At 49.5% G+C, this 13,972-nt stretch overlaps 1 protein-coding gene across 2 annotated transcripts; it reads right to left on the bottom strand.

Moving 5' to 3' along the window:
* Positions 1 to 8,051: 8,051 nt before the first annotated feature.
* Positions 8,052 to 12,109, bottom strand: ERAL1 (Era like 12S mitochondrial rRNA chaperone 1). Of its 2 annotated transcripts, XM_081162224.1 has the most exons (10): positions 11,810 to 12,109; positions 10,776 to 10,903; positions 10,570 to 10,647; positions 10,121 to 10,167; positions 9,898 to 9,959; positions 9,617 to 9,729; positions 9,277 to 9,525; positions 8,992 to 9,141; positions 8,792 to 8,872; positions 8,052 to 8,674 (listed from the first exon to the last, which is right to left on the bottom strand). In XM_081162224.1, the coding sequence occupies exons 1-10, from the start codon at positions 12,087 to 12,089 to the stop codon at positions 8,552 to 8,554; spliced, it is 1,311 nt and encodes a 436-aa protein (XP_081018350.1). In that variant the 5' UTR covers positions 12,090 to 12,109; the 3' UTR covers positions 8,052 to 8,551. The 2 variants fall into 2 exon arrangements, 1 of the variants encoding a protein (XP_081018350.1); XR_014000533.1 differs by lacking the exon at positions 8,792 to 8,872 and having other exon boundaries at positions 8,917 to 9,141.
* Positions 12,110 to 13,972: the final 1,863 nt, after the last annotated feature.

The raw sequence follows: 13,972 nt of genomic DNA, 5'->3' as shown, positions 1-13,972 counted from the left end.
GGAGAGAGAGAAGAAAGGGGTGAGGGGGGAGAGAGAAAGGGAAACATTGCTTTGTTGTTCCACATATTTATGCATTCATTGGCTGCTTCTTGTATGTGTTCTGACCAGAGATCAAACCTATAACCTTGGCGTATGGGGACAACACTCCAACCAACTAAGCTAAGCGGCCAGGGCCCTGAGACTCCTGCTCTTTATACTACTTTCTGTTGGAAGAAAGGGAGGCCTGGGTAGCTATGTGGGGCCAAGTAGGAGATGGTCCTGGTTAGCCTTAATGTCAGGGACAATGGCTAGCCAGAGGACATGATCAGAGGGGCCTGGGAAAGACAGCTAGCAAGAAAACAGGCAGGGGCCTTGCTGAAAGAGGCTTGAAGGATGCTGGAGAGGAGAAAGGGGCAATAATTTTGGGGTGTAGGGAGGAGGGGATGCCTGGAACCAGCCTCAGGAAGAGGGACTGGGTGGTATAGAGCGTTTTGTCTAAACCCTTAAAGGCCTGTTCAGGCTGTCCCCTCTCACCCTGGGCTGTCATGGATCTAGGATGGGGCACAAGAGGGCCCAGTGTGCAGACTGGGTTCCTGGAAGGCACAGGTAATGCTGCTCCCCCACTTCTTAGTGCTCACAGCTCTAACCTTAGGAGCTGAGTGGGAACACAGGGCCTACCTCCCTTCTCTGTTATTTCTAGTCTCTGGGCCTCAGGGCCCAGCACAGAGGGGGTTAAAGGCCCTGGAACAAACTTTGCCTGAAAGGGGGTGGGGGCAGGGAACTGTCACTAGGAGCCTTGTCTGGCCTGATAATCCAGGCTGCCTATCTCTTCAAAAGCAGCTGTGGAGCAGACAGGTTGTCCTGGCAGGGAGGAGGGAGGTAAGGGCCTGGCTGATGGCGGGAAGGATTTGAGGAGGGAGGGACACCCAGGCTCCCTGGGGATCCTTTCCCATCCAACAGCTACCTTTAGGACTGTGCCTGAAGACTGGAGAGGTCATAGTCCGAGTCCGGACATGGGGGTTCCCACTGATCCAGAGAACAGGAACTGGGAGCTAATGAACAGACTTAGGGAGATGTTGATCGGAAAGTCTCTATTTCTGACTCAGTATGTACCCAGGCAGATATGCACTATCAAGTGCATCTGCACAGGTATGTGAATGAGCACACATGCCCATGGGTACATGCCCTTCTGGGGAGAACAAGTAGGAAAAGCCCTCTGCAAAGCCGGAAGGGAAGGAGCCTGGCATTTGTTGAGTTCCTATAATAATATATGAGCCAGGTTCTGGGTTAGAATGTTTCACCTCTACTATCTTATCTGCACAACAATCATGGAAAATAAGACATTTTAAGCCCATTTTACTTATAAAGAAGCCAGAACTACAAGAGCAGGGCAGGGCCCAGGGCCCAGGCCTACTCTGCAGGTAGTAGTGGAGCCCAGGCTCTGACAAATCCAAAGCTATGCTTTTTTCCCTTCTGGCTCAGAGTCTGTCCTGGGCAGATGGTCTAGAAAAGCAAGAACTCTCAGGCACAACCCCTGAACCATGCAGGCTGAAGCTCTGCTCGTTCAAGCCAAAGATGGCCTATGATTCCGGGGCATGTGAGCTCCACGTGAGGGACTGGCACCAAGCTTCAGGAGGTCAGAGAAAAGAGGGAGGATTGTTGCCTAGTTGGAGTTGGCCAAGAGCAGTAGGTGGAAGAGGTTTTAAAAGGCGTCAGGCAGGAGGGAGGATCTAAGGCAGAGGACTCCATCCTTGCACCCTGCAGTAGCTTGCCACACTTTCTTTCACTGACTCTGCCCAAGGATCTTGGGAGGTGGGTATTACTGTCATCCCCATTTGAGAGATGAGGAGACTGAGACCCAGAGAGATGAAATAAGCAATATGCTCAGAATCACATTACTGGTAAATGGCAAAACTCAGGTCTGATTCCATTGCCTCTGAAACTAAAAAAGGCCCCACAGAGACACACACAAAAAAATCAACCTCATTCAGAGCAGGTCTGTGCACAGAGCCTATGGTCGAGAGTCTGGAGAGCAAAGCTATGGTGCTGCCTGTTTCTGATTTACTGTGTGATTCAGGGCCACACATTTCCTCCAGGAACCTCAGTGTCTCTATTATAAAATTGGCATGCAGCCATCTTTTAGAGACTGATGGACACCGGGAAAGCCCCCAAGGACCTCACTGCATCTAGGTTCATTGCTCAACATATGCACTTGCTCATGGGGCCAAAAGGCATAGAGTGTAAGAGTACTTAAGCACATGCTGGGCACTGTCTACAGGGTTGGTATCTGTACAGTGTAACGCATCCTCTGAGCACCTCCCAAAATAAAGCACATAAAGAGTGCTGGAGCCACAGAAAATAATTAGCAAGGTGCTGCTCATGGCGTAGAGACAAATAAGGGACAGATGAATCCTCACAGTGTAATGAGGAAAACAGAGTAGGTCCCAAATCTGGATATGGGGGAGGGGGGGCAAGTGTCAGGGAGGGTTAAAGCTTCCTAGGTTGGTCATGATAAAACCATGCTAGGATAAAAAGTAATCACCTGCCCAGCCGGGCGTGGCTCAGCGGTTGAGCATCGACCTGGGATCCAGGAGATCACGGTTCGATTCCCGGTCAGGGCACATGCCCAGGTTGTGGGCTTGATCCCCAGTCGGGGGTGTGCAGGAGGCAGCAGATCAATGACTCTCTCATCATTGATGCTTCTATTTCTCTCTCTCCCTCTCTCTTCCTCTCTCTGAAATCAATATATTTTTTTTTTTAAATAAAATAAAAAAGTAATCACCTGCCTAGCTGGGCGTGGCTCAGCGGTTGAGCCTTGACCTAGGATCCAGGAGATAGGGGTTGGATTTCTGGTCAGGGTACATGCCCGGGTTGCAGGCTCCATCCCCAATGAATCTCTCATCATTGATGATTTTTTAAAATGTATCTTTATTGATTTCAGAAAGAGGGAGAAGGAGAGAGAGATAGAAACATCAATGATGAGAGAGTCGTCATTGATGGGCCGCCTCCTGCACGCCCCTCTGGGGATCGAGCCCCCAACCCGGGCATGTGCCCTGATTAGGAATCAAACTGAGATCTCCTGGATCCTAGGTTGATGCTCAACCGCTGAGCCACCCCCAGCCAGGCTCATCATTGATGATTGATGTTTCTCTTTCTCTCGCTCCCTCTCCCTTCCTCTCTTTGAAATCAATAAAGATGTATTAAAGAAAAAAAAAGCAATCACTAGCAGTCATCTCTGACAAACCCCCTAGATCTCAAGCTCCAGTCTATCAAATGGAAAGAAAGGATTAGAACAATTTTATGGCTTTTCTTTTCCCACACCTCTTAAGCTCCTACAACCACCCAGGCTCTTGCTTTGGGACCCCTGTATCTAAAGCAAGACAGGAGCAAGAATCTCCCAAAACTTCTCAAGGTCCTCAGTTCCAGGATGAGTTCTGCTGCTGACTGGGCAGTGAGACATTGAACATTTAGCCTTTTTTTGTTTGCCAACTTCATGAAGCTTAGTAAAGCAACCAAGGGAAAATGAGGGGGGGGAAAGAGGCACGCTCTCGCTCTCCAGAGCACGCACTCTCTGGAGCATGCCTGTGCCTTTCCCTTTCCTCTTTTCTTCCCCCAAAGGAGCATTAGCATTACCTTTGCCTTTGTCTCTCCTAAGCTCCAAGGGCCCTTCTTTTGCCTCTGTAACTTGTTTCCTGAGCCCATTTCTTCTAGGGTTCACTTTTACTAACCCTGTAACTTTTTAAATAAACTTTTTTCTTATAATTTGAAAAAAAAGAATTTTATTCAAGCAATAGGAAATTAAGAGTAATTTTACTAGTTGAACCTATGTTTTAAATGTGCATCCCCATGTGTTGTGTGTCTATGTAGGCATCACACATGTGTGCTGTGTATGTGTTCTACATGTTATGTGTGTCTGTGTATCTGTGGGTATATATTGCTGCCTTCCTGTTCCTCTTAGGGTCCTGGGTTCCCTGATGCTGAGAGCTGGAGGGAACCCTGAAGCATTAAATGATTCTTTCCCCTTCTTTAGGCTTCAGTTTCTTCTCTTATATAAATGAAGGACTTGAACTCCATGATTTTGAAGGGCTCTTTTTTATCACTTGCCATATGGTTTAAGGACTTCATCCAAAAGTCTAAATAAGAGTCAAGGGCTGAAAGCTGCAGTGGAAAGGACTAGAATTTGACTTTAGAAGGGTAAGGTCCCAGACCAGTCCACCCTGGCCTCAGGAGAGCAATGAAGCTCCTAGTCTGAAGTAAAACCTGTTAGAATGCAAGGCTGAACCCAAGGCCCCAGCCCCCATGCTAGCCATGCAAGGGGTACAGTCTCCATGTGACTTGGAGAAAGGGAGGACTCCCATCCTGACCCCCCTTAGGGCTCTAAGGAGGCACAGGGATTAAAAGCCAGCCATCTAGGAGATGGCGGGAAGTATCCTCAGGCCCTACTGTGGCCTCTGCTGGCTCTTGATAAGCAGAAGGGCCCCCACCCTGATAGCTACAAGTCTGCTTATCCGGGCCCCCAGACCACCCCACCCAGGCTCAGACTCTCCTCCAGCCCACACCCTGATCACAGCCCCCTCCACCCCAGCCAGGGGCCACAGCCAGAGCTCTGGTTGGCTGAGATATTGCTGTCCTCTACCTCCAGGACCCGTGGGTTCTGTCCTTGCTCACCTTTGGACTTGATCCCTAGGGATTAAGCATAAGCCTAGACAATGAATGGCATCAAGTTTAGCCCTTTACTCTGGTAAAGGAGGCTGAACTATCTGTGGGGTCTCTGAACAAAGGTGGCCTGGCAGGAGGGGTCACAGGACAGGAAAGGGGATCCCACGGAGGCAAGAACAGAGATAATGATAATTTCTCACTTAGTTAGAGCACCTGGGTTTACAAAGTTTTCTCACTTATTTCTCACTTCTTAAAACTTGGTATGTATTACCACCAAAGCTCAGAGAAGTGACACTTAGCCCCAAGTCACACAGCTCATAGACAGAGAAAAGGAGGAAAGGAAACTGACATTGGTTCTATCATGGTATGATCTGGGTTTGAGATGAATTCTCTTAAAAAACAGAATTCAACCAAGTAAATTTGAAGGTCTAATTGGCTTTAAGGGATTCATGAATCCCAGGGGTTGTACAAAGTGAAGTTTTTACAGGAAGAAGGGTGGAACAAGGGAGCTATTAAGATTATTTTGAGGCCTTGACTTTGGAGCGGGGGCGGGGGAAGAGAATGGGAAGAGTTTTTATTATGCAGGTTGCCTCTTTCTTTGAGGGATGGCCAGGGCACACATGACAGATTACCTTACTGATGCTTGACCAGAAAATTCCAGATTGGTTATTACATTCCTGGGAAAGGCTGAAACTTCAATTAGATCAGGTAATAAATCTAGGTTTGGTATCATGGGCTTTTAGCACAAGTGACATCATTTTGGGCCTGTGATTGTCTCTTAAACAGTGATCATATCATCCTGGTAATGAGGTTGTTATGGGTAGCTCCCGTTTTATATTTGAGGAAACTGACACAAAGGGCACTTGGCCCAAAGTCAGAAATGCATGCAGTAGAATTGGGACTGTTACTCAAGGCCTGTTACCTCTAAACTTGGTCTCTCTCAGTGGCCTTGAGCTCCTTTCAAGAATATTCCATGAGCCCTGGCTGGGTGGGTCAGTCAGTTGGAGCATTGTCCCATGCACCAAAAAGTTGCAGGTTTGATCCCCAATTGGGGTGTGTACGGGAGGCAACCAATTGATGTTTCTCTCCCCCTTCCTCTCTCCCTAAAAATCAATAAGAAAACATATCCTCAGGTGAGGATCATAAAAAAATAAACAAACAAATAAGAATATTCTATAAGCTTTCAGATGTTTGACAACAGGCCTTGCCTGTGGCCTTCAGTGAGCCCGTCAGAAGGGGGTGAAGTAGGAATTAACTTGAAGCCCTTTCATGGGCTGCCACTAGCACTGCAATAAGTGCTTTACTAGCAGCTAATCACCTGCTCTCACAAGTCAGTGAACTGGGGACTGTTATTATTGCTATTTATAAAGAAGAAAAGAGACAGTTCAAGAGAGAAAATGACTTGCCTCAGAGAGCTACACCTTAGTCCACCTGCCTTCTCAGGCCAAAGTCTCCTTCCTTTCCCACTTTACACTGGGTTCAGCTCCATGTCAGTCACTTGACATGAATGTTTAGTCACTACTCTGTGGTAGAGATACATCAGTGAATAAACCAGACCCTCAAGATTATTTACTTAATGTGAATAATCGTACAAATAAATGAGCCCATAACCTGAGGATTTAACTAACCAGGGGAGACTTCCCTGAAGAGGTGACACTTGGACATCTGCAGTGGGAACAGGAGCTAACTAGACAAGAATGGAGGGAAGATCATGCCAAGCCAGGAAAAACATGTGCCAAGGTTCTGTGGCATCAGGAAACAGAACACACCCAAGGAACCAAAAGAAGGTTGGGTCTTTCCGGGAGGGTCTCCCCATCCTGGCCTCATCTGCCCTTGTGGAGGAGCGGTATAACTGCCTCCTAGAACAGACCAGATTGTCTAGGATAGGGGAAGGGGAAGGAGCAGAGAAGCAGAAGTCCCCCCCCCCCCCCCCGCCCCAAGAATGAGGGTCTAAGTAATAGAAACCCTGCTTTGAGGAGTCTCTACCCCAGGGGCTTCATTGTTCTGAGGCCTCTGCTAGGTTCTCACTCTAAGTGCCTTGATCTTGATCTTGGAAGAACAGACCCCATCCATTATTATGCAGGCTCGAAAGAGTTTGGGATTCAGCTGCCTTCAGATTTCCCAGTGGAGGACCCCCAACCCACCCACCCAGAGGACCTTGCCATGGCAGAGGTGGGCAAGGGGTCTGCCTGCCTATGCCTGGCCTCCTTGGGCTCAGCATAAATGTAGATAGGGGCCTAGGGACTGAAACTTAGGCCAGAGCTTGCCCCAAGAATCCAAAGATCCAGCTGTAAGGACCCTCCCTGCCTTACAGAGATTCAACTAACAGTCCCACAAACAAATAAACAAACAAACAAAAAACCCAACTTCCACCAGGGATGACCAGCAATTAAGCCCTGAAGGATGGGGTGAGACTATTCTTTCTCCTCCCTGGCACAGCAGATGACCAGCTTTATGGGGATGAAAGTGAAGAGTGGATCCTCCCTTAGCAAGGTCCATAAAAGTTTGTGAGAAAAGGCCTAATAGGGAGAGGGGCCAGTGACCCTCCTTCCAAGGTGTCCAGCAGGGAAAGGGTTAAGAGGCAGGGCCTTCCCCGAGAAAAGTGCCCCACCCAGGGGAGGGGCCAGTAGATTAAAAGGCCAGCACTTGGAGAACAGAAGCAGGGACAGGGCCTCTCTACCTCCCCAGTCTGCAGTTCCAGCTCTAGGTAAGTGCCCCTCCTTTGGGTCTGTCTGTTGGTCTGACCGGAGACCTCTGCCTCATTATGTGATCTCTGGCTTAACTCTGGTGCTGGGTCCCTAAGGTGATCTCAACAGGTCCTTGCTCAGCGAAGTTCTCTGGGCCAGTGCCCTTCCCCTAACCCACTTGGGAAGCCCTTGACTACAGAATCAAGATGCTAGCCTGAGAGCTGTAGAGCGAGGATGGGGGAGCTCTGTGTGCCCGGCCCTGACCTGTCCTTCTCTGCCCCCAGCCCCTGGCTTTCCCTGCCGCAGTGCTCTCCAAGCCATGATCGCTGTGCCCTCTGCAGGGCCTTGGCTGGGATATCATCATATACTGTAAGTTTGCAATGAGACACTACAGTATAGATGATGTACTAGTCCGGGTACCCCCAACTCTGGAGCCTGATGAGGGCAGAGGATGACACAGCCCATCGAGCTCACCGATCACCTATCACAGCCTGCCCATGGACAGGGCACTTGGGAATGGCGAGGAAACCGTTACCATTACTGAGTTTAGTAATGGTAATGGTTCTCTTGCTGCACCCAGAAAACGTGCCAAGAAGAGACTTCAGGATCCTGGAGCAGACTACTGGAAGGGAGGGAGACTCCAGCTCAGACAAGAGGGTGGGGGTGAGGGAATGGGTAAGTTTTCTCTTTCCTGTTCTAAAAAAATAAAGGTGAGAACCAGAATGCTTGTGTTTTAACTTTATTAGTATCCAAGAATGGGAGGTTGGTGGGGTGGTAGGGATCAAGGACTTGGGGAGCAGGTGGGAGGCATTATCTCACTCAGGACACACGGGTCCTTACACGGCTTCAAGGTGGAAGGTATGAGGGGGAGGAAAAAGATCCCCCCTCTGCTAACAACTGAAAACTCAGGGAGAAACTCTGAGCCCAATGACAGGAGGAAGCAGGGTGACACTGCTCCCACCAAGGGGCCAACTTCTAGACCTAAGCAGCTGTGGCCCCAGTGAGAGGAATTACCTGGGGACTGAGCTAGGTAGGTTCCTTCTTCCAATACAAGACATGGCTGGGCAGAGGCTGTGCAGACTAGGCCAGCCAGGCCAGCCAGAGTCAGTCAGTCAATATCCATGCTCCTCACCAGTCCCTGTAAGTCCCAGGCAGGGACAATTCTGGTTAGTAGCTCCTGCCAGAAGCTTGGGCTGGGATAGCTTCGGAGGCATAGCAGAGGGTGGTCAATCAAGGAGCTTCACAGAGAGGCGTAGCTGAACCTCACAGAGAAAGATGTTCATGAGGTCTCGGCCCACCTCCTCTGCAATCTGGGCAATCAGGTGCCCCTTTGGACCAATCAGGATCCTCTGAGGGTGGGATAAAAGAGAGGGACAGTGAGCCTGCTCTCAGGGCTCCCAAGCAGGGGGAAAAGAACCCCTGCCTAATAGACACTTACTCCCTCTTCTAAGGCCAGTGCTGCTTACCACATGAGATTCTTTGGGCACCAGAAGCTTCTGTACGATCACCAGCTGCCCACTTGGCCCTTCCTCCCACACAACTGTTTTCTGCACAAAGAAATGTGATTAGTCAGGCAGGTCCACACCCCTACCTCTTGGGACCCAGATGCCATGCTTTGGGTATGCGCCTGGTGGAGAGACCCCAGATCCTTTCACTGGGCCTGCACCTGCTGCACATTGTAGGGAACCTCCTGGGGCAGGTGCTCTAGGAGTTTCTCACGGATGATGTTGGTGCAGATCTCCTCAGGCGTCTGGCTAGTGAGGACTTCACTATGGAACTCCCAGGGCCCTGGCTGGGCCTGTGCCAGGAGGTATTGCTGTGGGTACAAAGGGAGTAGGTGAGCATCGCAGTCCCAACCAGGACTTTCCTACTCACTCTCACTTCCAGGAGGAACTCTGAGGCTTGTCTTCACATGGTGGAAGCCAAAGGCCAGGCTATGGCCAACACTGACCTTTAGTGTTTTCACATCCTCCTGGCTTAGGGCTGACAACATGAAGATCTCCCGGAAGTGGGGCCACCCAGTCCTCCGAGGGCCTCCAACAGACTGTGTGTTTGGTTCCTTAGCTGCTGGGCTGTGGCACTGGATGCCTGGCTGTGAGCGGAAGGCCTGCCTTATCTTGAGCTTCTTGCCATTGACCACACCTTCAGTGAGGGATGCTGTGAGCTCCAGGAGAACTGATTTCTGCTTTAGGCAATCTACCTGGGTGTGGGGGATGGGCACAGGGTATGTGGTCAGGGAGATGGGGGCCTTGAAGAAAAATAAACCCCTTCCTCAGAGAGGTGGTACTCACCTTGTTCATGACAAGGATGCTGGGGACTTGGGAGAACTGGGTCAAGCACTGGAGCACTTGGGGGCTGAGCTGGTTCCGAGTCCACTTGTCAGAGACATCCACAAGAACCACAACTGGAAGTTGGTAGGGTGGGGAAAAAGACAAAGATATGACCACTCTTCTCCTCGCCCCCCAAGAACTTCCAATGGATGGGCTCTGGCCAACCCCCACCTCCCAAACTATCAGGAATAAGAGGCCACAACAGTGTAAATTGGACTTCAGATTCCATTCTTGAGCCTAACCCAGATCAGCAGATTCCATGCTCTTCCATGGATCTTCCAACAAAGAGAGCTCCAGATGGTGCCTGAGGGACAGACATACATAGGTCAGGAAGGGCCTTATGACTGATGTGCTCTTCATGAGGGATGGGGTGTGATAAGGGGGTTTTCCAGCCCCTAGGATGGGATCTCCCCACCCACTCTTCAACACCTTTCCCCTTACAACTCTTGTTTTCATAACTATTACCTTTTCTGTTTAACAGGACTGATCAGGCCAGGTGTGTCAAGTAGAATCTAAAATCAAGAGATGCCCAGACCCCCAGAACCCAGGAGGAAAGATTATGACTGGGAATGAAAGGCCACCCTTGATGTCAGAAGCTTGCTTCTCCCACCCCTGCCCCCTAACTTCTTGGCCAAGTTGACTAAATTTTTACGGTCTAGCTTTGCTTAAATTCTAGACAGAATCTAGGAGGAGGATGACTGTGAATATACAGAAGATTAGGAGGCAGTAAAGAGAAAAATGAGACCTTTCTGACTAGATGCCAAAGGGAAAAGGTACAGAGAGAACTGCTCCAGGCCTAAAGGAAGAGGAGACTCTTTCCTCTCAGAGAAATGAGTCTAAACATCATTTTCTTCAGGTCTAACACTAAGGGAGGCCCTCTTAGCTTCATCCTCTGCCGTGTTGCAGGTACCCACCACCTGGGCTTCATCCTCTGTGATGACCCCCAGAGCTTGGCAGCGAGTAGTGTGCACCTTCTTGGAGACAGGAAACACCTGCCAGGAACAAAGAAGTTCCAAGTGAGGTTCCAGATCCCTTTAAGACAATACATGGAGAGATGAAAAGGGGGTGTGTATGTGTGTGGGGGTAGGAGGTGGAGGAGGGAGTCAAGGATGTAGCATACTTTTCGGCCCAGCAGCTGGTTGGAGAGTGTTGACTTCCCTGCATTCGGGGCACCCAGGAGGACCACTCGTAGGACGCGGGGGTTCTCAGGCATGTTGGGGGGATGGACCAAGAGGAGATCCTGCTCATCTGTGTGCGGGAGAAGGAAGGGAGTGAGAAAGAGTACAGTCTGGATCCTGTCAGGCACATAGTCCTACCCACCCACAAAGGGAGTAGGGATACAAGATTAGTGTACCAGGTTGAAGCTGAGATCTGGCTTTGAGACTCAGTTTGTCCATTAATTAGTTCATGTAACTTTTTCAAGTCCTCTAATCTCTCTGAATTCCTTAGTTTTCTCATGTATAAAATGAGGATGATATTAATGGTACCTACTTATAACCATCTTTCAGCAATTGGTGACTGTGTAAAACCACTCAGCACAAACCCTGGCATTAATAATTAATACTCAATTACTGTATGGAACTACTATGTAGTTGTGCCTGGTAAATATATGTTACATGGGAATACAGATAGACCAGGTAAACCCAGAAATCCCTCCAGCCCTGACAGTCTCACCCTACTAAGGGTGTTATGAAGGCTCTGAAATCTAAGTCTTTTTGTATTAGCTTCTTAGGACATTGCAATGCAATTATCAATTTATGTGTCCAACTCCCTAAAAGACTCTAGTCTATACTACCCCCTACCAGAATAGAGGATGCTATTTCTCAACTGTAGTTCAGTGTCTTGCCAAGTACAGGGGGCACTTATTGGACCGAGTCAGCTTCCCATTTGGGGTCAAAGAGCCACAACTCTGCCTGGCCTGTGGTCCTTCAATCTCGTGCTTTCTGAGTCTCTGGTTGTGACCAGATGGGTTCCCTCTGGCTCGAAAACTCTTAGAACCTGGTATCTCCTGTGAGATCCTTCACTGCTCACCTTTCTCGAGGCCTTTAATACAGGACCAAAAATAATATCCCCAGACTGAGAGGTTTCCCCATATGGTACTTTCACTGATAAAACACCGTGACAATCTCGGGCAAATCTCTCTGGGCTCTTTACCTCTGTGCATGGACACGGCGGGGACATGAGGAGTCAACGGCAACGAACTGTCGGGCTGAGAGAGTCCCAGGAAGCGGTCCAGGGCTGAGTTCTGGCCATAACGCCTAGAAGCCGAGGCCAGGAGGGGACCAGAGGAAGCGGCGCCCGCGACACAGAACACGCACCTCCGCTGACAGCCCAAGAGGGACGGGACCCACTCCCTCCCAGAGACAGGGCCCAGCTGCCAAAACCCTAACACTGCTCGAAAGATCGCAGCCCCGCGCCGGCCGGGGGCAGCCATTACAGCCGCAAAGCATTCCGGGACTTGACCGGGAACTCACCTACGATTGGTCCAAGCCGCAGAAAGGCGAGCGAGGCGGAGAGAGCTAGATGGGCCCAGCGAGGGGAGACCAATGCGACGCTAGAGGCGGGTGCACAAGGAACTACCCTGGAGACTGGCCGAGGTCGAGAAAAGGGAAAAATGATTATTTAGAGTGTGAGCATGAGGATCGTTTCGGAGTCCTATGCACATCGTGTTTTCTGCCAGTTTTGTAAAAAGCCCTTCTAGCCCGGGCTCCTAAAAGACTACATCTCCCACAAGGCCAAGCGGCAGAAATCTTCCTCTTAGCGCGTGCCTTCCTGCAGCTGAAGAAACCGACTCGTCGAAGGAGTAGTGGTCGTGGGCATGGGAGCGGTCACTGTCCCACCGGTCTCAGTAAGGGTCGTTTTAGACCGCTTCTGCCTCAGGCTTGCAGGATCCTCTCCCAGTCCCACTTTGAATTGGCCTAGCGGTCGGCAGCGGCCTCCGGAAGTCAGTACTTTTACTTTATGCGAGCCTCCGGTAAGGAGTGATTCCTGGCTCGTTGTTCCTGATGAGCAGCCGACCCGGATTTCCCTCCTGTAAACCTTGGCTACTGTCTCCTCCCTGGGGTCATTCAATTGCGGAGAAAAAGCAGAAGGTCTGCAAAAGGACAAGGATCTCCCAGACTCCTTAGCGGCCTGAGGAACTTGACTTACCTTGGCCGATTTGTGGCCTAAAGCCCCGTTCATTCTTTGAAGTCTCTCAATCAGATTCTTGAAATTGAGAGATAATTGTTGCGGGAATTGGAGGGGATGGGAATTCACTGGGCATATACTATGTACAGGCCTGTGAGGATGCCGGGGATACACCAGTAAACAAAACGGACAAAATTAACATCACTTGTATCCTGGGGGGGGGGGGGGTGTGTGTGTGTGTGTGTGTGTGTGTGTGTGTGTGTGTGTGTGTGTGTGTGTGTGTGTGTGTGTGTGTGTGTGTGTGTGTGTGTGTGTGTGTGTGTGTCTGTGTGTCTGTGTGTGTGTCTGTGATGTTAGTGACCTGACAGGAACAGTTCAGTAGAGTGGTCTGGGTAAAAGCCTAAATGGAGTGGGTTTAAGACAGAATGAGAGGGAAGGCATTAAGGATAGCCAGAATATATATACAACTCTTTCCAGAGGAGCAGAGCAGAAGGAAGTGGTAACAGAAGAGGGGGAGAGAAGAAGGGGGGTTAAGAGAGAGTTTTCTTTTTTAAAAAGGGAGATTTTGTTTGTTCATAGCAATGACCCAGTACAGAGGGAAACATTGATGATACAGGACACAGAGGGGAGGATTAGTGGAAGATGGTGAGAACCAGCTGGCCAGGCTGCTGTTGTAGGGATGGAGGCTGAGTGTCTAGAGAAGCAGAGTGATGTACAGGATGGACAGAGTGGGGGCAGCCAAATACACTGATGGTTTGCAAATGGCACCAGGCTCCAGCTTTCAGGCTGCTTGCTCTGTTAGTGGAAAGAACAGCTTTTTGGAACACGATATTCTGGATGTTTTTGGGGCACCCATATGCCCAAAAAAACAAGATACCACTAAATAGAGGACAGCTTGCAATCAGGAAAATATGAAATCTTTCATGGACAGTAAGGTGAAATGCATTTCAACTGCGACTAAGGTGAAGGGAAATTACAGGTTAAGCAGTGAACGAAGTGTTTAATTACATAAATGCAAAATTACCCAAGGAACACATACTAAATACTACAGTTCTGGCAACAGATAGTACTGTGGAAGAATCCCAGGGAGGACACAAAAATTAAGGGAGATGAGTCTTGTTAATTCTCTTCTTTCCCAGAAATTTTCCTTCAAATGATATTGTGGGGGAATTTTGTATTTTGTAGGTT

Source organism: Miniopterus schreibersii, assembly GCF_964146895.1.
Source record: "Miniopterus schreibersii genome assembly, chromosome: 16".
Lineage (NCBI taxonomy): Eukaryota > Metazoa > Chordata > Mammalia > Chiroptera > Miniopteridae > Miniopterus > Miniopterus schreibersii.
The sequence above is the reverse complement of the archived record's forward strand: the minus strand, read 5'-3'. Positions and strand labels throughout refer to the sequence as shown.

Excerpts from the sequence above, each read along its gene's own strand:
- ERAL1 (XM_081162224.1), bottom strand. The coding sequence starts at position 12,089 with ATGGCTGCCCCCGGCCGGCGCGGGGCTGCGATCTTTCGAGCAGTGTTA. Across the intron at positions 9,526-9,616 it reads GCATCCTTGTCATGAACAAG|GTAGATTGCCTAAAGCAGAA; the intron begins GTGAGTACCACC and ends CCCCACACCCAG. Across the intron at positions 9,142-9,276 it reads AGGATGTGAAAACACTAAAG|CAATACCTCCTGGCACAGGC; the intron begins GTCAGTGTTGGC and ends TTGTACCCACAG.